Genomic DNA, 26254 nt, shown 5'->3' on the forward strand with positions numbered 1-26254 from the left:
TAGAGAAGAGAAGAGAAGAGAAGAGAAGAGAAGAGAAGAGAAGAGAAGAGAAGAGAAGAGAGAAGAGAGAAGAGAGAAGAGAGAAGAGAGAAGAGAAGAGAAGAGAAGAAGAGAAGAGAAGAGAAGAGAAGAGAAGAGAAGAGAAGAGAAGAGAAGAGAAGAGAAGAGGAGACACACAGCTTACCCTGTTCTTATATTTTCCTCTAAGCATCTCTCTTTCTGACAGACAAGACCCTGCACTAGGTGGACTTAAATAAAATAATAAATAAGCACTGCCTGTAGTCCACTTAGTCCTGTGTTACTGTTTGCAAAGTATCTCAGACACACATTTTTAGTACCTGACACTGACTTTTCTTCAGGGAAACAGGACATTTGAGAGAGTGCAGATAGCTGGGTTTATTCTCATATCATAGATCTTAGGGTAGGTGTCCCAATCATAACCTTTTCCCTGAGCAAAACTACTTGTCTGGACAGAAATGCAGATTTCTGGAGTGGATCAATTCAGTTTACCTTTGCCAAAAAAAACTATCCAAGAGGAAAAAAAAGACCACAGAACCATGTAAGGTGGAAAGCAACTAGTATTAGACATAGTTCATAGCTTATTCCTGTAAGAGATGAACATTCATGACACTCAAGTGAAAGCAATACTAAAATGCTTTTCATTTTCACTGAAGTAACCATTTGAAACTCTTTAAGTATGAGGGTAATGTTAAGCAATGTAGTATGCATAGTGCTGTCAAAGGGATTTAAAAAATTTATCAGCCAAACAAATCTGCTATCTGAATGTGGTCTGAAAAAAGATAGATCAGAAAATTTCTTCAGTTCTGTCAGGTTGAAAAGGGGAAAATTAAGTGCAGTTCTGTGCCAAACTTCACAATGCTCTGGGACTTCTGCAAATTTTTCTAGGATCATCAACAAATTTCTGTAACAAAAACTCCACCTCTGGCACTTATATACACATAAAGAGCAACTTGGTATCTACTTTTGAAGGTCATTAGGTAACCCCTTATTTTTAAAGCCCTTCTTTGTAATTTTTACAAAGAAAAAACCAGCAGTGATGTATAAAATGTACCTCAGTAAAGAAACAAAATGAAATAGCATTTTGTACAGAAAGGTACCACTGCAGCAAATGAAAAGCAAATGCAGAGATTAGATACACTGAAGAGAACACACAGAAACACACTACCCAAGGTGGAAAGCAAGCCACTTGACTAAAAGTATGAATAGATGTTCAAAAGAGGGAGAACATTCTATGCTCATAAAAACCATTTCTTCTAGAAAGAAACATAAGACTCCCAGCATGTTACCACACCAAAAACACTCTAGCAAGAAGCAGAACTATCAACAGATATGAATGAAAAGATGGCTGTTTCTTGCCTTTAACAGGTCAATTGAATGTGCCAGGCTGAGAGGAATTAAAAAAAGAGAAAGAACCCAATTACATTTAATGCTGTGATATTCTGTTTTCAATGTTATGAACTGAAACACAGGAGATACCTTAATTCATTTTCCTCATCCATATTAATCACTGTTTTCATCACACCAATCCTTTCCCTTCCAGAAAAGCACATTAAAAGCACACATCCAAGAGGGAATCACAATGGCTTTTTGAGATAAAGGGCTCAGTGAGGACCTGACCTTCCACCACAAATTAGCAGGGAAACTGAATTGGTAATAATTACCTTGGCTACAGCATATCTAGAAAAGTTCATGCTGTGCACTGGAGTAAGAATATTGTAAAAATTATACAATAGCTCTTGAATCAGAACAGTTACAGTTCAGCTGTGCAAGTGAACTGAGTTAAGGCTGACAGTCCCATCTGAGGCATTTTCTCAATGGTGCATCAATATTCACTGTGCATCAATAAATACTTCCTCAGGGTTTTTGCTTGGATATTATAACACTTTATACTACTCAGTTGGCCACAGCATTTTCTTGGACACTTTCATTTGATCACTTGAAAACACGATGGGACCTTTCCATGTAGTTTTGTCTGAACCAAGTCCTGGTGGCAGTCATCATCCCACATGAGAAATGGTTCATTTGTTTGGCTGGGTTTTTTTTTACTTACTTGTCAAGAGTAGAAAGTATATAATGAGGAGAATGGGTGCAGCTTCTATCCAAGTTGAGCCAGTCTAAAGCTCCACAACTCAGAACGGGAGAGGTTTCACTGATCTACAAAGCACAGAGGAGAGGAGAAAGAATAAATATCACAACCACCCCAGAACTTCCAATTTATCATTAACAGCACCACTGTCAGCTACTGCCTGCAATGCTGCTTTCTGTGATTCTATAATACCTCCCATGAGAGTTTATAATCCCAATTACAGTCCTGCTTAGTATTTGATAATTTGCAAAATGGTGAGGTATTTGTTACTGAGTTACATCTCTCTCTGGCTTAATGTACTGCATCTTTCATTAGTAAAGTAATTAAGAATGAAAGCAAAGGGAAGTTAAAGTCCCTTATCTCAGCTACAGAAGTTAGTACAAAAGAACAGCTGAGGGGAAAGCATAAAACATAAGAAAATCCATTTTAAAAGGTAGATTCTTGCTAATATCAGTTGGTAACATGGTTATGTCCTACACCAAAAAAATTACATTCTTTAAATTTAGGGTTTTTTAGTTATATTTGCAAGTAATTTTAAAAATAATCCTTTTTTTTTTGAAACATTATTGAACTAGCTGACCAAACAGTATCTTGTAGTAGTCAGTTCCTGTGATGAACATCCCAGGAAATGCTGTATCTATCTGTATGTATGTAGCAATTAATGCCTTTAGGGTCAGCAATACTCAATCACTTATTTCCATAAATTTTTCATTTCTTGCAGTATCCCTCATTTAGAATGGTGAAATGACAAAGAAAGAAGAGAATTCAGAAAACTAACACTTGTAATAAAATTCTTTACTGGTCTTCTCACTGCAGCACTCAGCCTTTCTGTTTCAATCCTGTTGTAGTCATGGCTAGAAATAGGAAACACTAAATAATTCAAGGGATCTGCATCATCTTTTGCTAAGCACATCTGAAAGAAGTACTTGTGTTCTCCCACAAAAGGTTTTGTCTCATTACAGACCATTAGATGGAAGAAATGAAGTGAATACAGTGATGAGAAGAAATATTTTCTATATCAGGCTTGCTTTTAAGAGGGCAAGTAATTAGGAAAATCAATGAAGACTTGGGAGAGAAAAAAACAGTTTTAAAACTTACTGATCTTCTTTGTCTTAAGATAGCAGCTTCTGCTGGGTGATTGAATCTGAACTTATGAGACTTGCCAAGGACAACAAGAGCTCCTGTGGACAAAAATTAATGAGAAATCTACAAAGACATAATTCATCAAACAGCTGATCCCTAGAGTGTTACCAGTTTCTTAACTCTGGTACACAGAACATACAAACTGCTACAGAGCAATGTGTTAAAAAATAATTTCCTTCTGATCAGCAGCTTTGTGACCATGACAGAGCAGAAAACTGATTTTAAAATTTGCCACTATGGACCAGCAGAGTTATCATTCTGTAATGGCAGCATCCAGGCAAGATAATCTTGGACATCTACAAAAATAACAGTAAATTTTCAGTTCATATTAAAGGCCACCATGACTTCATATCAAAACCATAATGAACCCACTGTTAGAAACTTGTTTTGACACTATCTTTCTAAGAGCACAGATCACTGAAACTCCTCAGAAACTGGATTGTTTTTCTCATTTTAAACAACCTGAAAGCATGGGAGCCTCCTCCATTTCATCTGAGCTCACTCACCATAGCTATGACTCAATGGCCACTGTGTTCCACCTAAAAACACTGTGAAAAAGTTGAAGGGCATTTCAGTCATGCCACATACGTGTCCAAAACCTCCAGAGGTCAGCTGCCTTAGGGCCAGTCCTTTCCACAGCAGTGCCTCTGACTGCAGGTCTTCCCTTTCCAGACTACTACAGTCAAAGGGGTCTTTATATTGTCACCTAAGTCTCCATTTTACTTTCTGTCGGGTACTTAATTTATTTCTCCCAGTCTGGAAGCTGTCAGCATGGATCAAACCTTGTGGTGCTGGGCAGCAGTAGGAGATCAAGAGGTGAATTTCTTAGATCTGCATGAGTCCCCTAAATCCTTATCTCTGAACCCCAGAGATAAGCTGATTGTAGCACAACACTGACTGAAAAAAAAAGCAAACCTCACCTTGTGACAGCCGACAGGATCCAGTGACTTCACACCCGTTGACTGTGCAGTGTGCACCCTGAACTGGTCGCAGTGTCACAATCCCACAGATGTTGTCTATCATACAGTGATCCCTCTCAATCCACTGTCCCTGCAAAACTATAAAGTACAGTTCTATGTCACCTGTTGAAGAGGTTGGGTTTGCAACCATTTTCCTCAGTACCGCGCGTCGTCTGACACCGCGACTGCTTCCCTCAGACCTCAGGGAGCTGTGTCACAGGCAGGACAAGGAGGTTAAGTTTTTTGGTTAGGAAAATCTTTTTCTGGTTGCTACCTAAGTACCCAATCACAGAAAAAAACTACCTGATTGGAAATACTGAGAGGGGTCTTTTAAAATATTTCTGGTTTTGGAAAACTATGCTCTACTTTGGTTTGTCAACTGAGGTGCACATTTTTCTGATGTTCCAGATTTCCTCACTGCTCTTATGGCATTAATTGTTTATATGTTACTAACACACTGTCAAAAAATAATCAAGCTTAACCAAATTCAGCAGAATTAACCAAGGCTGATATTCCAGAAGTTGTGAAATTTCATTATAACGTTTCAACTATCATACTTGACTGTTACAATTATGAGTAGAAATGAAATTAAATAAAACGATTCTGAATCATTTTTATATCTAAATTACTCTGCCCAAGCAGAGCTGAAAAGCATTCTCAGTGTCTTATGATCACTTGTGCCACTAATTAAGGATAGAACACATCAAGATTTGGATGTCGTTGAAAAATGTTTCTGAACTGTAGAGTAGCATTTCACAAAGGGGGAAGAAAGCTGTGAAGAGATCTCATTAAAGTAAAGATCATTGCCTTAAAACCCAAAAAATAACAGAAAGATTTTAGCCAACTTAAACCATGATGCTCTTCTAATTACCTTCTTTTATAAAGAAAGCTGATAAAGAGAAATATTACCTCGTTGTTACACATGACAAATGTAATTCTAATGCTTTGATTGGACCACATCAGAAAATAATTTGTAATATCATTCTCTTACCAATGTCTTGGTCTTGGTCTGAGTCACTTCTTCCAATCTTGGTTGTTCCTTCCTAAAACAAGAAAAGAATGGATTTAATGGTCGGTTACTCCAAATGGAATATGCATACTAATTAAAAAAGCTTTGGTACTGAATCTCAGTAAATATCTGAAATAAAACACCTCTAAATAACTGTTTTATTTAGAGCAAACTGTATTTACTGATTTGTAATACTTCAGCCTACTGTCCTGCAATTACTTCTTATCCTGCAGCTCTGTAGACCTCTCCTATTATGACTCCAGTAGATGAAGTAAGGCTCAGTAGGTAATTTTTGGAGTGTGCTAGAAATATTTTGAATATTTTGTGATTCTTTGAACAGTTACAGTGTGACTTGTTACTTACAGAAATCAGATATTTCTTCTTAGAAATATCTATGCTGAAAGAAAGAAAGAATAATCATGCAAAATGATTATTCAGTTAACTAGGCTGTTTAGATATAAAAGTAACAGACTTCCTATTTTATAAGTGAACTCTGGCATAGATTATGAAGTCTTCAAGCTAACTACTAAAGGAGAATTTTTTTCTGAAACTTAAATGGCATTTATAGAAGTCTTCATGGTCCCTGCTTCCAAGTAATTATCAAGTTATGTGCCAGTTGAACACTCAGTGAAGTCAGGTACAAAATGTCCTCGTTGATTTGGCCACAACTTGTAGAAAAGTTAAGATCCCTGTGGCCTCTGACTCACCTCACACTATCAAGTGAATTAGCAATATTTATTTTATACCAATAGAAGTAAACCAGCTCTTCAAAGACCTCCTTATCCATTATCTTCTTGAGTAGGTGAATAAATCATAGTTTATTATTATGTTATCTATTATTTATGTTACTGTAATTCCAAAAGAAACCATTTTCCAATGAAATAACCCTCTGGAAATAATCCAGAACAGTGTATTACAGTAGTAGCTCATGAAATTCACAAGAGGGTCCCAGTTGGTGGAGTGAGTCTGGGTGAGTTTAAGCACAACTAAATTTGCAGCTGAGAACAATGGTAGAGACAGGATACAAATAAACTCAATTTAAAGAAGAAAATAAAACAAAAATAGCCATAACTCCAGCCCATGTTGATTTAGCTTTTTCAAAGGATACTACAGAGCTAATAATTTAAATATTTATATTCTTTCCTAATTAATATTGAGTATTCTACCTGAAAAATTGAAAAAAACACATGACTAAGATGAAATTGTCATAAAACTTCACCTTAACATATCAAGGTACATCTCCATATCTGTTATTCTGGCAGTGTTTCCTGACCATTGGCAGGAGTCCCAGGTGTTATAGAACCATTAAGAGTGAGATTGCTTCCCCCCCCAAGTTTTGAGAGTACTCCAACTTTCAAAAAAGTTTGTGAAATACAGTTTCTAGAACAATATAAACCCCATAATTTCAAGCTATGCAAAAATTCAGTAATCTTATAGGGAAAACATATATTTTTGTTAATGAAAGCCAGAAAAAAAGAACAGAACTTAAGAAAGAAAGGTTCTTTAAGCATAAGCACAGCATTGATTAGTGCAATTAATAGTATGGAATATCAGAGGACTAAACCAATTTTTATTCTGCATGATGTGAAAATGCTGCCACAACCTCTCTCTAAAAGTACAATATAAAGTGGAGCCCTAAAATGTAAGGAACCACTAACATTTTACCTTCTTGCTGTTCAGATGAAGGTATTAGACACCAAAGTCTAAAAGATGCAAAGCACAAAAAAAGAAAAGGCAGCATCTAGGAGCAAAGAAAGAGGGGACAATGATGTTAGTGTGACAGACAGACACTAATCACTTCAGAAGGTGACCCTTCAAACTAGTTTTCTCCATTAAAATATCTTTAAATTATTTTAGATAATTAGTATGTCAAAATATTTGCTGTTTCCAAAAGGGTAGGTAATGGAAAAAACATTTAGGCAGCAGCAATTACTCTTTAATAAGTGTTTAATGTTAGTGCAGGATTGAGTAGCTCAAGTTGCATGTTGATCAGCACTGGACATTATTACTTAGTCCCTAATTATTACCTGGCACAATTTCTTTGTGCTGGCATGAGAATAATTCATAAGGTTTCTCTCTCATCATGATAAGGAACAGCACAATCTCTGCTCCAGATATTTGTTGCAGCTTTTTAACATAAAAAGAAATAATCCTATGTCCCTAAACTATATAAAGTGGCACAAAACCTGGATTTGGATTAATGTATTTTGTTAGCAGACAGATACATAATTTTCAACCATATTTAACGTATTTTTTGCTTAGAAGTGCATCTCTGTAGAGATCATCTGTATCCATCATTCCTTTTATATTAAACAATATCAATATTTTAGTAATTTCCATTCATTCAAACAGCATTAAAGTTAAGGTCCATCTTACCACCAGCTTATTAAAAGGAAAAAAAACCAAAACAACACAAAAAATCCCCTCAACCTGTATGGCCTACCCATATACACCATAAGCCACAATGTGGAGTAATATACAGAAAATGTTATGAAAGCTTCTCAGGGAAAACCTTGCCTTAAATGAGCATCTACTCAGCAAATCAATACCTATGAGGCCCAAATTTCTACCTGATCTTGGAAAATACCCACTCAAGTATTTTCCTTTGTTCAGGATAGATCATAAAATAGTTTGCACATGCATTTGTAAGAGACCAACTTCTTATTTCATTAATGAATTGTTCTCCTCCTACATTTTCATGTATCCTTCTCTGCTTTTTTTCCCCTCTTATCTCTCTTGTGGGCTGTGGCCTTTATTTTTTGATAGCTATTGTAATGCCACCACAACCACTTCCCATTTCCAAAAAACCCACAAGTGTTTTCAAACTCAAGGGAAAAATAAGACAAGTGAAAATATCTCACCCTGAGATGATACAGCACCACTCCTGTGCTGAGGATGTCATCATCCATGGCCATCAGATGAGGTAAATTAGAATCTATTGTTACTCCAGCTTTTTCCTTGTTGATGTCCACACTGTATTCTTCCATGATGGCTTTCTTGTCTGTCCACTTACTGGTCCAGTCTTTGGTCAACTGCTCAATCTTGAAAAACAGGAGAGGAAACCTTTTCACTTACTGAGGAAGTTATTTTTTCTCATCCATAAATTTCTTCAGAAAGAACAGCAGGGTTTTCTCCCAGTTACTGGATGCAGAAATCTTTCATTGCAGTACATTTCTTTGGCAATAAAAAACTGGGCAAAACCTGCACTACTGCTGGATTAAGCCACTAGCATAGGTTTAATCTGTTGAAGAATCATTCCCAGAATGTCAGAAAGATCCATGACCATGCTAACTATTTTGCCTCTCTCTAAGCAAAACTTAAAATTAAGATCAGCAAAACCTTTCCGGGTCACTAGTGATCAAATCTTCTGAGTGTTCTTGTTACTGCACAACATTTTCTTCAGAATAAACTGGAGGAATTTAATCTTGGAAGAGATAGGCTCTGTATAATGAATTACTGTGATATATTGAGACAGCTTTAAAACAAGGAGTAGGTCATGCAAGCAAAACAGACAACATCCCCTTAAGGACACAAGAATTTCGTCCCAAATTGGTAGAGAGCTTCCAACATGCATTAAGGATGGCTGTTTCCCACATATTCAGAGGAGAAAAGATTTTTCCTTGTGGTTTTCTTTCTTTTCCTTGTGGTTTCAGAGCTATGGCAATGCTAACCCCCTTGGTTCAATGAAACAGGAGAATGCTGAGGCATCAAACAGATCATACAAACCTTCATTTCATTCTGAAGAACCAGCTCGGTCAGATTTCCATCCCTGTCATCACTCCAAGAAGGACTGGAATTCCTCTGTATAAACAACAGCCACCAATATCTACATGTTATTTTCCTTATTCACAACTGGCAGGTATGTTCTTTCACCCTCCAGGATTTCAAAGAGATTATTAATACAGGGGAAGGAAATAGAAAATACACAGACATTTGACACTGCCTGGCAGCATCTAACTGAAATCTCTTTAGGTATGGCACAGAAGTCTTTGTGAAGAACTGGTGGAAAAGGATTAACAGAGAGATACTTCTGGGTAATTAAATCCTGGGCTGTCACTCCAGTTTCTCCCAGAAAGACATGCTCTTCATGGCATGGAAAACCAAGACACTATTATTAAGTGTCAGCTGTATTGTGAAGGCTCACAGACGTTCACAACTTCTTTGAGGGGCAAACTGCAGGCAGGGTGAAACCTCCAAAATACTGCTGAAGTCTGCTAATTCACTTTTTTGGGAAAAGAGGATTGTAATGAGTCTGGCAGGGAAATTACATCAATGATTAATAATTTGTACTGTCTGGGTGTTTCCGTACCCCTAAAAACATAATTTTTATACTTCATGGTATTTTGGGACAACAAAACCATCCTGACTCCATGAAAGACAACCAAGGAAATCCTTTCCAATCACTACACAACTACATAGGCTTCAGGATTATCAATACAATGCCAGAAAAAGGAGAAGCTACAGAAATGCTGCTAGCTTTATAATCATCATGAAATCACTGAGAGATCAATTTAATTTCCCTCCAATCACAAAAAAACATGGAAAGATAAACAGATAAGACAAAAGTAAGCTACTATAACTACCTAAAGCACCCTTAGAGCTCCAGCTGGGAAGTGTTCCTACGTACCAGTTCAAAGCTCATCAGCATAGTTTTTAACCTATCAATTTCTTCTCGCAGTTCTCTGATCAGTCTTACATTTGCATCCTGAAACACAGAGACACAGATGTTGGAAAAATCATTCTTTAAAAAATTCTAGCTAAAGAAATCAATGCAGAGCTGTTCCAAGAGCCAGAGGTAGAGAACAGGTACCCTCACAGCAGTTCTCTTTGGTCCACCCTGCCAGGCACCTGGGATGTGCTTTCTAGGAGCAGGTTGTTCTCAAGTTTGATGGGCTTTCTTCTCCCCTAAACTTTGCTCCTTCTCTTTTCTGAACAAAAAATGCCATGGCATTTGTTCCCAATATGATATCCCAAGCTGGATACATCACTACTGTTATGGATTTACCTTCAAAATAGTTCCAGCCAGGTCAGGAAAACACTGTTATTTCTGAGATGCAGAAATAAAGAGAATCAGGCTAGAGACTAAGTCACAGTGTCACCAACCATAGTATTAAAAGCTCTTGCAGCTGCTACACAAAGCATCTCCTACACAAAGCATCTCCCATCTAATCAGTTTTCTGCAGACAGTACAGGGAAAATCTTGAGGCAAGAGTCAAGTTTCTCTGGGCTGCCAGTCACACTCTGGCTCAGTTTGCACTGAGGGGAAGAAGGCAACAAGCTGAAGGGATGGAGCTAAGGGTCAGCATGAGCTGTTGAAGAGGGAGATGAGCACACAAGTTAGGAGGCTGAGAAGCTGCATGTAACAAGAGGCTAACACAGTGTTTATTTTTTTCTATGGCCTGTCACAGAGTTAAGAACTGCTGCTGCCAAAACTTAACACACTATTAATGCCACTAGTGGTGGCTAAAAGATAGTTATAGGCACTTGTAATATGGATGCAAATTAAATTTGGGAAACCTGGGATTGAAAGGGTTTCCCTACTGCTCAAGATTTAACAGAGAATTACTAGGAAAGCAAATAAATTTCAGTACATCTCAGCAATTCTATCTTTCTATCTACAGGTAAAATCTTAATACACATGGGTCAAATCACAGAATAACCCTACTAAAGTTGTAAAGTTAACTGCTCAAAGATTAGGAAATACTGGAATCAAAACTGTTTTTTTAAAACCTTAATTCAATAATTCAGTCCTCTTAGAGGGATACACTGTGATTCAGCTCTTAAGTTCTGTGATGACAGGAGGATGGCAGCCTCAAGCAGAATGCCAGGTGACAAATGCTGAGTTCAAGAGCACTGATGCATTTCCAGCATGTGTGATCATAGATCTTGATTATTATGTGTTATTTGAATTTTGCTGTGGTGCAAGGATGGAAAATGAGGAACAAGCATGCACTGAAAGTTTACTCTAAGCATCTGCACTAATACTGAACAAGAATGGCTCCTATTTAGTTCACATCAACACGGGAAAAAAAGAGTTTTGAATTTTATTCAGAGAGCAGATATGCTGAATGAATTTTCACTAGTGCATATAAGAATGAAAAGCAGAACTCAGGGCCTCACCTCATTCACTCTGGGCTTGTTAATAATGTTTTTGGCATTTGAAGCATATCTCAAGGTACTCATAGTTTCATTGTAGCTGGAGCTGGCAGGAGAGATAGCTACAGGCAGAAGACAGAAGCACAAGTGTTACAAGTAATCAGTTGAACCCATTCAAAATGATGGAATTTTTTAGTCTTGCTTTTTTAAAAATCAAACCCAAAAATATCCTTAGGGATATTTCACCAAGCTCACAGATCAGCCCCCAGCTCAGGCTAGAGACTCCCCCAGCCAAAGTCAGATGAGTGTCCTAGGCTGGGAAAGATCCTCAGCACAACAGGGAAGCATCGGAGAGCACGGAAGATCAGCGAGACCTCAGGAGTGGGAAGCCAAGGAGGTCTTCTACAACATCTTCTCAATATTGTACTTACAACTGAATAAATCACTTTAAATCACAGCTAAGACCTTGGAAAGACTTGAAAGCTTAACTTCAGGCACAGTTAGCATGCCTTTTCACTTCCTTGAGTATCTTAAGAAGTGTTTATGAAAATCTTTACAAGGGCAGAGTAAGCGATCAAGGTATTCTCACTGCAGTAGAGATGCATTTTGAGGGGGTAATGTGGGACAAATGTATGACAATGTAGGACAAAATGCTAACAGTGAACAGAAACCAAACTCACTGGCAATCATCATGGTCTTGGAGTTGCCCCCCAGGCTGTCCTTCAGCAGCCAGGTGAGGATGGAGTCACGATATGGGATGTAAGCCGGGCGCCGGCTCCCGCTGCCACTGCCCGTGGAAGGACTGTCTGCAGGATTGCTCTCCCCCTCACTTGTTATGGTGTTTATGCTCTGGCAGCTGCTGAACATCTGTGAATTTTGTGCTGAAAGAGAAATTCCACAGAGCTAAGGAAAGAGAAGCTTTTTTGGGGGGGGGTTTGGGTTTTTTTTTTAAGTTATGGCAATTTAATTTTCTTAGATGTCATAACAGTTTATGAAAATGCCACGCAGCTGCTCAGCTTTTCGTGGTGAATACAAACATGAAGAGACAGCACACAGTGAGCAAGTCCCATGCTTTTATCACTGCCCTTCAGTATAAAAAAAAACTGCTGTCCTTACCCAAAGTGGAGATGACAATTCCAAGTGTAACTAATGACTTGTTAATATTGGCACCTTCAGTAATTCGATCTTTGCAGTAACTGGGATCAGCTCTTTCACTGCAGTACACAAGCATGGAAAAGACAATGCAAACCAAAGAAACTTTTGGAACATGAACAACACAAGATGTGAGATGTGTTTTATCCCCCCCTGCTGGACAGCAATGAGGAACACATTCAATTTTTCTCTCTCTTTTTACTCGGATTTGGTAATTCTACCATAGGTTCTGGAAAAGCCACTTAAGAACACAGAGTTGAATGGAATTACTTTAAATGTATGCAACAGCACAGTACTGGATCTGAGGAGCCAGGAATTCCCTCCCTCAGTGAAATGCAATCCCCAGTACAGAACAACAAATGACAATCATAGCTCAGTATTCCTCATTACTGTGTACAAAAGTCATGCTTATAGTTAAGGAAGTTTTAAAATCTTAAATTTCATCTTTTTAGGCAGTACTACCAGCATCTTCAGAGAAAACTACCTTTTTGTCCCTCAATATACCATTACCTGCCTGCAAGGTCCACTAAGTTGATCTTGCTTGCAATTTCAGAGGGGAGATTGTTCTCCAGTATAGCCTGAAGAGACAAATATAAATAAGGGAGACTTAAATTCTTTTTACTGGATTAATGAAAATAAAATAGCTGTGCTTTTTTGTTTGAAACTGAATTGAACATGTGACTGTCTCACTGCCTTTCTTTCTGACCTTGACCCACTGACATTAACTCACCCAAGAGAGAAACCACCCTCTTATGCTGATTTCCTCTTGAAAAAAGGACACAATATACTGCCTAGTGACTGTGAAAGGCTTTCTTGTAGGTCTTGCAGAGTTCTTTTCCACTAGTGTGTTGCAAAGGTCTTTTGTGAACCTACTGAAAAATATCCCAAAATGTTCTGTGATTACAGGATGTTAGAAGTGTGAGATAGAAAAGGTCTGTTGGATCCCTGACTGACTTCCCTGCCAGGGAAGGATATAATTCCTCTGGAGAAAGGATGCATTGTCTCTGGTAGAGTACTGGATGCCAAATGCTAGGGAGATGAGCACATCTGAAAAGCTGGACAGATACAGGATTTTGGTATTAAACTAATGCTACACTTCAATTAAGAATCCCTAAGCAAGTCTGACAAAACATAACTCACATAATTTTCACAGCATCCTAGAAGGGGGATTGCATTTCAAAGGGCTGATTAAAACTCCAAACATTTCTATTTACAGCAGGTCTTTGGCATCACTTCTGACTCAGTGCAGAAAATGTTACACATCTGCAGTGTGATCCAAAGGAAGTAAGTAACAGCTTCCACTGAGATTATTACCAACAGCACAAAACAGTGACAAGTAAACAATGCACAACATATTGAACAATGCTTTTTGAGACTGAAAAGGAAATGGGATTATTTTTAGCTAACCTGAGTGTAGTGGATGGTGAAGATAGCATGGGATCTGCTGCTCGCATTGTGAATGTGTGTAGCTGCTGTGATTCTAGAAAAAAGAACAAAACACACAATTTCAAAGGCTTACTTCCCTGTATTCAGGGAAAGCAAAAATAAATGCAGCAGCTAAATGAAGACAAAGATATGTGCAACTCAGGGAACATGGTAGGCTGAAACCAGAATGTTCAGGAGAGGGCCCAGAAGGGTGGAAACTGAGGGTCAGTTTGAGGTGCTACTGTCCACCAGCAGCACTCTGAAGACATAACTTAAAGCAGCCTTTCAGCACAGGTAGATCACAGCAGAGAAGCAGAGCCAGCAACAGCATTGTGCAGCTCACCCCAACACCACTGCCTCTACCTAGTTCCAGTACATTTTCTCCCTGTGTCCTTCTTCTCCCCAGTACATAGTCCCTATGACTATTTCTTGGCCCTTCAAAGGGTCCTAAAAAACTTCATACACCACCACTGGGGTTCCCTCCTGCCCCGTGGCTGACTTACAGTAGATTTACACTGCTGAGAGTCCAACAACACCAGCCAGCCTGCTACTGTGAGTACCCAGCTGAATACTGCTCCACACTTGTGTAGCACTTGCTTGGCTTTACCTCTTGGACAGACAGATCACCTGGCTCCAGCCTCTGCCCCACCACACTCAGGCCAGCAGGTTCTAAGCACAGGAGGAGGAGCAGCACCACTCTCCCACTGTCTCTTTCTTGAACACAAGCTTCTGGAATTCCTGCTTTCTTATTTTGTTCAGGCAAACACGAAGAATGTGGGGTTTTGCCTAGGGCAGGAGCCAGGTCTCAGGTCTTTTCCTTTGTCCCTCTTGTAAGCCTGCCTTGGTTACCAGCTATGTGTGCAGCCTTTAGGATGAGTTTTGCTCAGCTTACCCTTCACAACAGCAGGAAACTTCAGCAGTGCAGACAAGGAGAGGGCAACCACGTTTTTGGGACCAGAGCACTGCAGGCACCACTTGAACCACAGGAAGGAGCCATACACAGCTGCGTGCACATCTCCACATCCCTGAGCCCCTGCAGCACAGGGGCAAAGCCAGGGCTCCCTTCCAGAGCCTTCCTACACCCTTCCTACAACTCCACAGCCCTGGAAGGAGGCACTGCCAACAGCTCCAGGCAGCCCTGGTTACAGGAGAACCTGAGCTGATGAAGCAGGAGCCCAGGAATTCATCTCCAGATGTTGCAGGAGAAAGACAATTGGGGAAAGGGGGGGGGGGGGGGGGGGGGGGGGGGGGGGGGGGGGGGGGGGGGCAGAAGATAGCAAATAGCTCTGCAGTGGGCAGGGCCTACAAGAGAGCAGCACTGAAGTTTATAAAGCAAAAGAGAATAGAAAGTGGCTCTGAATTTGCAGGAGAAAGTGTTTGTACCTGCTTCTCACCTCCGATAGTACACAGGGTAAATGGAGAGCAAGTTCACATCTCAACTACTCACAACAAAAAGCATTTTTATGGGAGAATGTATGTGTTAGTTTTTCATATCTTCTATTTCATCATGGAATGTGGTGTACATTTTAATATTTTAACTAATACTAATACTTAATTAACTAATTAACTAATACTAGTATCTAAGATTCAGTGTTTGTTTTGCTTTACACAGCACCAGGGTTATGCCTTTGGAAATTTGAAAAATTGCATTGCCTGAATTTTAAAAATTATATTCTCAAGCATTTGAGACTAAGTCTTCCAAAAGCATAAAGAGAAAAAAATATGATAGCACCGAGAGTTACATCAAAAATAATGATTGCATTGCGTGCTGAAAATCTTATTTGTTTATTTTACAATGGGCAGGTGCAGTCAGAGGAGGGTTGGAGATCACCTGATAAAACCAACTGGTAGGAAAAATACTTTCAGTAAACTAAGCCTGTTGGCACAGGAGCTGCCCTCTCCCCCAGGAAAGGCACCACCCATGTTCAAGGGGAGCTTCCCTTCCTCTCTTTCCTGTATACCCAGTCCTAGAGCTCTCATGCCCCATCTGCCCCTCTCTTGCCTCCAGCCACATGGGGCAATTGCAGCCTCTTCCCCACTGTCTTTATCCCTAGGATCTTGCTGAGGTTCATTTGGTGTCATTTTCCAGATTGTTTAAAGCTAGTTCATTTGCATTTATAATATTCTAATAAATACTTTGCAGAGAATTTCATAACAGTAAAGTCTACAGGTAATAGAAGTGTTGTGTAAATGACAAGTTTTTGAAAAGTGACTCAGAAAATGAAGACATTGCTTGGTTTCATGCAAGTGACAAAGTTTGAGACTTACACACAAAATACTAAACCTTTGGCTTTGTTTTCCCTACATCTTCTATTTCCTTAGCAATGAGATGTCTGTAGGATTATACTAGGATTAAAATTGAAGTTTTGGTGTTGTTATAAAAATGTCTCTTCTGTCCATAGAGTTGCATCTATTTATCACTACAAGGAGAAGTAACAAAACTTAATCCTGCTGTACATTTTATATTTTGGTGATAATGCAATTTTAGCTTTTATTTACTCCCCAGCATCACTGATAGTTTAAAATCTTGACCTCTCTTATGATAAGACTTAATATCAACTTTGGAACTGTGATCTGTGTTTGTAATGGCAGTTTTATTGATACCCAAATCTCCCCACTGAAAATGTAAAAAAGGTTCTTTACTCATGAGAGCTGTGAAATCACTTGCATCACTGGTGTGCCAGTTCCCACAGTTCACTCAGGAAATATGCATCATTTAGACTAAGAACTTACACATATACTCATAAAAATCAAAAGAAATAATTATTTAAAAATCATTAAAATAAAAATTAAATAAATTAAAATAAATTAAAATTAAATCAATTAAATAAAAATGCACTATCTTTTCAGCAGTCTAAATCACTAAGTTACACTAACAAGTGAGATGAAAGCTAAAGTGTCTAAAGTGTCACAAGCAGGTGGAGAAGAAAAATGGAAATCTGATTTACAGCAAAACAGTTCCCTGGGATGCATTTTTTTTATCCCAGATAGATGGTTGAATTTTGTGGGCAAGTCAGTATGGGATCAGATATGAAGAGACATCTTCATGAGTACTTGTAGGTCTTATTGTGTTTGACATGAGGATATGTAACATCTTATGTGTATGTCAGGTGTAGGATCAGCAAATCTGACATCCTGTCATGGTAAAGCAGAGGCAACACTGTCAGTAAAATAAAAATCAAGGAAATCAATGCATGGTGAAAGAAGTGCTAATGAAAGATGGAGCTGGTTTGTTTTATAAAATACCTTTTAGCTATTCCTTCTTCTAGAAGGTCTACAACTTGCTTGTAGTCTGTAACTAAACGTTGTGTCAATCCTGCCAAAGATTTAAAAAGAGTTAAATATGAACTTTTCTCAGGAAGTCTGACAGTTTACCCAACAATTTACCCAACATCAGAAGCATAAGGATGTTCTGCTGGGATGACAGTTTGTTCTAGAAGTAGTCTCTTAACTAAAGTAATTTTATTTTTTAAAACAATTTTATTTTTTAAAACAAAATTTAAAAATCAGTGTATCCTTCAAATGCTCACATGACATCAGCATAAAAAATGCCTCCTACCTTCAAAGTACAGATCTTCTTCCAACTTATTTACAGCTCAGGGGTATTTACAAAACAGTATGACTAAAAGTCCATCAGAATTTTTCAGCTATGTCAGTGCCACTACCTTGGTAGAGATCCTGCAAAGAAGTGTTTTGCCATCACATCTGGGTAATGGCTCTGCTCACACAACCAACAGAATTAGAATTGGGAACCACCTCTTGTGAGTATCTGCTATTTATTTAACTGGGCTTCAGCCTGGAGGGTACTCAATGATATGAAACATCTGACCTTTTCATATCTTCTGCTTTAGGAGTTTTTCTTGTTGTTTATTGTTTTTTTGGTTTTGCGTTTTGGGTTGGGTTTTTTGGTTGGTTTTGGTTTTGTTTGGGTTTCTGGTTGTTTGCGTTTTTGGTTTTGTGGGGTTATTTTGTTGTTGTTTGGTTTTCTTTGTCTGTGGGTTAGGTGGGGTTTATTTTTCAGTTTTATTTTATTTTTAAGAGGAAAAAAAACCCAAAACAAATGACATGAAGGGAGCAGTGCAGAGGCAGCGAGCACCAGGGCCCCAGAGGAGGGCAGTGTGCGCTGTGCTGCTGAGGCTCAGCCCCCTGCAAGGGGCAAATCCCAGCACCCACAGACACTGCCCCTCCCCAGGTTTGTGATTTAGGTTTGATTTGGTTCATTGCAGGCCACAAAAGTGTGGATGAAAGCAGAACAGTGAAAAAAAATGTAATTAATCAGCTCAAATAACTTACTACTAGAACGGGTGTCAAGGTGAAGGGGAAATTCAGCAACACTGAAATAGGCACTTCTAGCAGCATTAGATAGAGTCTGGCCTTACAGAACAGGTTGCTCAACTTTAAATCAAAGCAAGATATAATCCAAAGGTGGGAATTAATCTTAATACTTCAATAAAAGATGCACATAAAGAAAACAAAATGTTTTTTCATCATCCAGACCCCTAACTGTAGCATGGACACATGCCCACTTGCAAACACATGAAGTACAGGATGATTTTCAAACAAAAGCTTTTCTTGTGCTCTCTAGGATTCCTTTACAATACATTGATTCCAGAAGTCATCACATTTTCCATCTGAGAAAGAGGCCCATTATTTTTCTAGCACCACTGGGATCTTCAAAACTCACAATATGGAAACTATCATATACTGTTTTCCCAGAACTCTGTCTTTTTAACTGAATAAAAATCCAGTTATGAAATGGAGGAATGGAAGAAATTCTTACCTACCATTTCCACAAGTACTGAAATAGTGAACAAAGCACACAGTTCAAAGCATCTAGTTTTTTCAGTAAGATAAATAAAGAGCTGTAAATGTTGTTTGAAAAGAAATGATAAAGTGCTCTGTTGGCTGCCAGAAAATGCAAAGCCACTTTTAAGTACTGTAGGAAGAGCAAAACCACTTGCTTGTCTAGAAATTTGCCTTGGAGTAAAAAAGGATCTCCCCCAGAAATCTGTCTCAGAGGAACAAAATAGATTGCATCATTTCCTGATTTAAGAGAGGCTGATTCCTTAACAGTGCAACCATCTGTGAGGGAGAAGTTTGAAACGATTCCAACCCAAAGCTCTGAAGCACTTTCAGCATTTTAAAGGCTACAATCTCCCAGCCTTTACGTGGAAAAATGATGGGCTGGAAACTGTTCAAAATACTTTGTGTGTTCAGAGCTGGGACTTCCTGACTGGACTTGCAAATGGAAAATGCATTTCCCAGGCCATCTAAGCATCCTTAAAGGGGTTAAGTTTTCCAGTTTTCCTCTCTGTTCTTCACTCAGTGCACCTCTGGAAATCACTGACACCAACCACAGAACTGACCAACTAATGAGAGGTGCACTGGGGAGCTCTTCAGCAAAGTCAGCAAACCTTAGGATTGCTGATGACTTGCAATGAGTACTATCCAAACACAGATGCTAACCTTTGACATACTGAATCTATGGGAAATAATGGAAAATTTCCATTTCCATTTTCATTCCATGAGCTTTGCTCACGTCCAGTGTTTTTCTCCCATCCAGCAAACTGTGTGGAAGAGGAATACAAAACACACTCCCCTTCCAGTCAGCATGCAGTTCATACTGATCTTTGCCATCCAGCTGTTGGAAACAACGTTCTTGCACTCTGATCCTGCACAGAGAGACTAAATATAAAACTGCTAAGAACTATTTCAGCACACAGAAGACCCTCATTACAGAGATCAGCCACTGGTGACTGCAGCACTATATTGCTGCAGTTGCAAGAGGCATTTTGTACCAATGTTGTGAACCAAGTCATTTTCTTCAATTTTATATTATTAAAATCAAGTTGGCTGTACTTCTCACCTACATTCAAACAACCTCTGGGCTATCTCACTGCTGCTTATTTTTGATGTGAGGTACTGAGTGCAGCTCCAAAAGGAGCTACATAATCATACGTTCTTTATTGGTTCCTCTCCCCAAAGATGCCAGGACTGTCCAGAGTAAACTGTTACAGTTCTTAATTGTGTAAACTGTACATAAGCATATTTATTTATGAACACATATTTATATACACATACCTAAAAAAGAACTATGTCATCTGACTGCTGCCCCAAGCTACTGACTCATCTGTCTGAAATCACTTCTGTTCACGTGCCCTCACAACAACATCTGGTTACACCCCATGATGCCTTCAACAGTGAAATTACTTAATTGTTCACATATGTGATCATTTTTTACTAAAAAAATGTGAATCACATAACTGAATTTTAAAAAATAATAATTAAAATTTATTTAGAATTTTTTTTACAGGCATTAACGTGATTTTTGGAGTCTGTAACAAGATACAGAAGGAAAGAATAGGCTATCTTCTGAAATAAAGTATTCATACTGAATTTACAAACATGGCAAAAGTAGGCAAATATTATTTAAGTTAACCTTTTCCAACTATCCTTTCTAATTATTTTACAAAATCTAATAATTAGGGGACTCTTATGAGATATTTCAGAAATCTAACATAAAATTGTTCTGCTTAAATTTTTTAGTTGTGTCTAAGTATAAAATCCTTATTCAAAGGGGGCAGAGCTAAATTAAAACAAAAAAAACCACACACACCAAAAACCAGAACTGAAAAAGAAGTGGCCTGGAAGGCTCCAGATGAAGACAAAGTAGTGACAAAAGGCAAGCCTGCCCATTGGCAGAAGCTATAACTTCATTTTCTTTTCAGACAAGGGAACTCCATTTTCTGCAGCCAAGGAATCACTGGAGATATAAGGCCTGAGAAAAGGGATGGAAATTGCCACGGAAGGAAGCAGTTTAAAGACCTTTTCTTCTGTGGTGAATGAGCAGCTGCTAAAAGGAAATAATTAGTATCTGTACTCCACCAACAGTGAAGCTCTCCAATAACAAGCAGGTAGGAAGAAAGTCTTGGAAGGACCTCAGTGCAGGCCAAATGTCTACGAATCTGCTTTTCAAGGACTGGTAAGTTTGCCATACTAATGAGACCATTAATTCATCTATTTTCCAGCTCTCCTTAAACAGGATGCTGATGTGCTGGGAAAACACAGCTGAAATAACCAGAATGCCAGACAGTCCCTGGTGTGTAGGAGCATGCAAGTTAAAACACTTCCCAAGTGTTTATTTTTAAATGTTGAGAGGAGGAACTGGTAACAACCATCAGTTTTTAGTTGTGGCTGATACTGCAGGTGCCCAAGGAATGAGAGCTGGGGATCCCAGGCTCCATCCAGTCACAGGGTCAAGTCATCCCATCTGCTGTCACATCTTGGCTTAATCTCTAAAGTGGTGGTGACAAAATGATGTGTAATGCCATGATAAGGGAAAACAGACTGAGAAAAGTGATCCAGGGATAACAGAAGGACATTACTAAAAAAGAGATAAGAACTCTCTTTAAAATCCAGAACAAATCAGTACTGGATCTGATGTGAGAAGACCAATAAAATTTGGTGTGCTATGCATTTTTGCACACTAAATGCAAAAAAACCACACCTCCCAGGTGTTACTCACCCATCTGGTGGTCAACCAAGCAGTTGCAGTGTCACTGATACCCAAGTCTACTGGGAGTCTTGCCCAGTAGAGCTAAGGCACACTGAATAGGAAACATGTGCATTTACTTTCCAGACACACTAATTTTTGAAACTTGCATCAGTTTAGAAGAGACTCTTCCTTCTGATTGCCACTATAAAGCTCCTCTGTAGGATTTTGCACTGATTTTGAGGGACGTGCCTTTTGTCAGCTGTTGGTCCAACAAATGACAATGTGGCAGGCAAATTTTCCATCAGGAAATCAATTTACAAAGTAAAAATGGCCAAACTCCAATTTAAAGCTAACTAAGACTCCAAAAAGAGGGAGAGAAGAACCAAAATAAGACAGACAACTGAAAGGTAAAAAAATGCCTGTGATATTGTGGGTTTTTTCTTCATCTGTTCTCTGTCACCTGATTTGAAAGCTGCAATTTATTAGAAAACACAAAGCCACCAGAGGGGTTGCTGTTGCAAGTGTAAATTGAAATGTTTTTAGTCATATAATGAACCTACATTAACTATCCTGTGCTTTTTCACTTTAATGAAGAAAAATGAAACTTACTGGATTCTCACCTGGGTAATACAGATTTTAATTGCTTCTCATGGCCTGACCTGCCATGAAGAAAAATGAAGAAAAATGAAACTTACTGGATTCTCACCTGGGTAATACAGATTTTAATTGCTTCTCATGGCCTGACCTGCAGTACCAAACAGCTGAGTTTTCCTACTTTTTAAATTACTATTTTGTAAATATAGTGCTGCCATGGACTGAAAGAGGTACGGAGGGACTTCAGGCTGGCCTGTATTTAGTATAGATGTTTAAGTGCATTTCTAGATAAAAATTTCTTTAGAACAAAAGAAAGCTTTGGCTCACACAGAACCTCTGCTTGGAAAGGCAAACAGGAAAGTGCAGGACATCCAGCCAGGGGGATAACAGAGGCAAAGCTTTTGTTATCACACACGTCCATATTAACAAGGAAAATATCTGAGGAAAGTAACACTTGAAGAGCAGAAGCTATTAGGATCACACCAGGAAAAAAATCAAAGGTACCTACACACTTGAGACAGATTTACTTAAAAATTCTGATGTTATTTGTGAAGCTGCCCTCACCTTGGACATAAGGTCCTGTTTCAGGGTGTTCCCGGACTCGAAGTGTGTAAGGTTTCTTCAGATCTGATTTCTTTAACAAATCTCGGACACGCTCGTTGTAGATTTCAAGAAAACTGAAGAGACAAAAAAAAAAAAAAAAAAAAAAAAAAGACTTTTAAATGCACACAATTAAAAAAGAAAAGAAAAAAAAAAAAAGAGAAAGCATATATATTTAAGACAACGTAACCGCCTGAATCTTACATAGATATTCCATGATAAAGTTAATTAATTTATTTTCATTATCTGTTTCTGCCCTTGCCATGCAGTGCATGTAGATAGAACTCACAGTAGAAAGTTTTCAAGAAGCAAGAGGCATTCAGTATTCTATTTAAGTATTTGTAAACTATGCTTTTTTTTTTTGTTTTTTAACACTAGTGAGTTCAAACCCTCAATTTTCCAAACATAATACTTCATTAGATTAATGAGAATGATGAATAAGCATCAAACGTAGGATTATTGCTCAAGATTAAGAGTTAAACAAACAGGAAGGAAACTTTTTATGAACTATTTCAGCTGTCTACACAAAAGTGAACAGACAGCATCCAAAGAATTATACTGAGATTCAAAACTAAAACCAACACTTTCTCATCATTCCTCTAAATTCTCCTCTCTGTTCCAAAATTACTATTATGTGAGGAAACAAACAAAATAGACTAATCTTTGCTTTGTTTGATTACAGGAACATGCTGTTGAAAGCATTCATAATTTTGCCTAAAACAGTGACACACTTACCTGACCTTTACTCTGCAAGATGCTGTCTGGTCTGAGTAGTCATCCTTCCTTGCAAAGAGTCCCTGCACAAACCAGAGGTGTTTGTATATTTTAAATCTATCAAGAAAATCTAACTGCACAAATGGAAGTATAATAAAGAATAAATACCTCACATATCCGAGGTGTCAGCCCAATGGATGCCTTCAAAGAATAAACAAACAAAAATTCATTAAACCACATACTTTCGATGACTCTTGCACTTTTTTTAATTTTTAATTTTTAATACAAGCCAAGTTATAATAAAAGGCCATGGCTGATTACCACACAAACCTCTCTGGAGTGTAGTTAAACCAGGATGGCAATGACTACTACTCCATCTGAAGCATCTTGTACTTGAAACACTGCAGGCACTCACGTGCAAATGGTACAAATGAGATTTGTACTAAAAGTCATTTTGGAGCAACTTATAAAGCACTGATGAGAAGTTCAGAGGTTTGGGTGAAATCCAAGAGCTGCCTATGTCAGGGGTGTGTTGCAGTCTAGATAAATCCAGGCCAATACTGAAATTAGCTTCATTGGTAGAGAGTATTTTGGTTTTCCCTTATTTTGCTTTTCTTTCTTTGTGCTGTGCCACGGCAGAGTTTGGAACAGCTTTATGTTCTTGATTGTTCTTGATCTGGTTTCTCAGAAAGAGCAGGATAAGGGCTGCTAACAGGACCCAAAGTGGCCAATTTCCATGGGAAAAGTAGTCACTTTCTGAGCCAGAAATCCCTTAGAAACACACCACACCTGGGAAGTTCCTTGGAAAGAAATAATGATGATTTCAAGAAGTGGCCATTCTGAAATGCTAAGATATTTCCAAAATAATATGATACAAATATCCTAGTTTGTCACTGACTAACTCCGATTTTAACAATTCTTCAGGCTTTTATGGAGCTAAACTTGATTTAAAATTAAAATTAATAGAGAATCTGGTTCAGGGCAGGGATGCTGCACATTTGTTAGTGAGCAGGATGTTGGCCTATCAGGCAAACAGAATACCTATAGAGCAGCTCAAAGGGCTCAAGGTTACAATCTGGTTACACTTTTACAAAATCCTACTACTGATGTCTGTGGGAAAAAATAAATTTTACAAAATCCAAGCTCTTGTTAAAAGCACAGACCACACCAGAACAGTCTTTTTCATGTTGTCAGGGTTGGAACAAGTTTTACCTTTATTTCCTAAAATAGAATCTGATAGGTGCAGGAAAGAGTGGTCCACTCATGCAAACCATTAAATAAAATTTTTCTTTTTTAGGGGCATGTTTCACCAACAGCCAAGCTATTTATGTATAGAGAACAAACTGCCTACACCATGTTTTGTGTACATAATTTTTAGCTGATGTTACATGATTTACCTAAAAGTAAAGACTTAACTCTCACTTTAAATATATAAATACTGCATAAAACTTGTATGAGCATTCTGTTCAACATAACAAAATCAGAGTTTAAAAATAAAGCAATATTTCTGCTGGACATCCCACCTTCAACCCCAAAATGGAAAATGAATGGTGTAACTCACAGGTGTTCCCATCATTGTGTAAGTTTTTCCTGAACCTGTCTGTCCATATGCAAAGAGGCAGATGTTGTATCCTTTAAATGCACCTGACAGCACAGAAGTGCCAAGGTCCTGAAACACCTGGAAAGACCACAAGAAACAAAACAGGCCATGAGTAAAGCACCTCCCTATACACACTCCACACAGCTTTTGGATCTTGAAGCTTTAATAACCTCGTGGTAACAAGGATCCTCACAGTATTTCCCTGTTTAATTTATCAGACACAATATTGTGTCCAGCATTTACTTGTTAGATCTTCCTCCACATGCCAAGCACAGTGCTGACACCAAGCAGTAGTGTTTAATTACCCTCCTGTGCCTGTTATCTCTTATTTTATACTTGGTCTGTACAAATTATTGAGGTTGTCCCCCACCCCAGGTTTTTGCAGCCCCCAGCAGAAATCTGACAGAAGGACACAATCAAAGCCCTTTGATGAAATAAGAGTAATAGAAGCAGTAGGCATCAGAAACCCAGGTCAGAAGCAAATTGAGGCCTAACCCTGCCAGCGGACTTCATATAAGCAATACTTCCACCTGACCACCTGTCTCATCAGGAAGCAAAACCACCAAGGACTAAATGCTTTATTTTCTGTTCACACCACAAGCAGAGTAACAAGTGCCTCCTTCTGCTCATCCTAATGCAGAGCTTGAGATTGTCACCACCAAATCAGTGTCACCACCAAATCAGTGTGCAAGCCTTCCACAGGGCTTGCACTGGTCCCACTGGGGCTGAAAAAGTTGGGCCTCAGGTAACATGTCCCACACATCTTGCTGAGAGTCATCTGGGAAAAGAGACCGACCCCCCCTGGCTCCATCCTCCTTTCAGGGAGTTGGAGAGAGTGATGAGGTCTCCCCTGAGCCTCCTCTTCTCCAGCCTCAACACCCCCAGCTCCCTCAGCCCTTCCTCACAGGACTTGTGCTGGATCCCTTCCCAGCCTCCTTGCTCTTCTCTGGACCTGCTCCAGCACCTCAAGCTCCTTCCTGAGCTGAGGGGCCCAGAACTGGACACAGGACTCAAGCTGTGGCCTCCCCAGGGCTGAGCACAGGGGCAGAATCCCTTCCCTGGACCTGCTGGCCACGCTGTTCCTGAGCCAGCCCAGGATGCCATTGGCCTTCTTGGCCACCTGGGCACACTGCTGGCTCCTCTTCAGCTTCCTGGCAATCCAGACTCCCAGCTCCCTTTCTGCCACTCTGTGCCCAGCCTGGAGCTCCCCATGGGGTTGTTGTGTTGAACCTCATCCCATTGGAATCAGCCCAACTCTCCAGTCTGTCCAGGTCCCTCTGCAGAGCCCTCCTGCCTTCCAGCTGATCCACACTCCCCCCCAAAAGAAGGGAATGTGCCTGTCTATTCCCCATGTTTCAAT

At 39.0% G+C, this 26254-nt stretch overlaps 1 protein-coding gene across 2 annotated transcripts in view; it reads right to left on the bottom strand.

Annotated features, from left to right (window-relative positions):
* Nucleotides 1–26254, bottom strand: part of STARD9 (StAR related lipid transfer domain containing 9) — a 119532-nt gene that overhangs the window by 40932 nt on the left and 52346 nt on the right. For both annotated transcript variants that reach the window (XM_071744626.1, XM_071744625.1), the window contains exons 4-20: nt 24856–24972; nt 23463–23495; nt 23316–23377; nt 22545–22657; nt 17138–17207; nt 13874–13946; nt 12977–13044; nt 12431–12528; nt 11995–12195; nt 11339–11436; nt 9846–9923; nt 8945–9019; nt 8080–8259; nt 5201–5252; nt 4171–4308; nt 3206–3288; nt 2072–2175 (exon numbers count right to left, since the gene is read on the bottom strand). In XM_071744626.1, the coding sequence (XP_071600727.1) occupies nt 2072–2175; nt 3206–3288; nt 4171–4308; nt 5201–5252; nt 8080–8259; nt 8945–9019; nt 9846–9923; nt 11339–11436; nt 11995–12195; nt 12431–12528; nt 12977–13044; nt 13874–13946; nt 17138–17207; nt 22545–22657; nt 23316–23377; nt 23463–23495; nt 24856–24972 (1643 nt within the window). The remainder of the gene's footprint in view (nt 1–2071; nt 2176–3205; nt 3289–4170; nt 4309–5200; nt 5253–8079; nt 8260–8944; nt 9020–9845; nt 9924–11338; nt 11437–11994; nt 12196–12430; nt 12529–12976; nt 13045–13873; nt 13947–17137; nt 17208–22544; nt 22658–23315; nt 23378–23462; nt 23496–24855; nt 24973–26254) is intronic.

The sequence above is a fragment of the Heliangelus exortis genome, chromosome 5 (assembly GCF_036169615.1).
Source record: "Heliangelus exortis chromosome 5, bHelExo1.hap1, whole genome shotgun sequence".
NCBI classification, from domain to species: Eukaryota; Metazoa; Chordata; class Aves; order Apodiformes; family Trochilidae; genus Heliangelus; species Heliangelus exortis.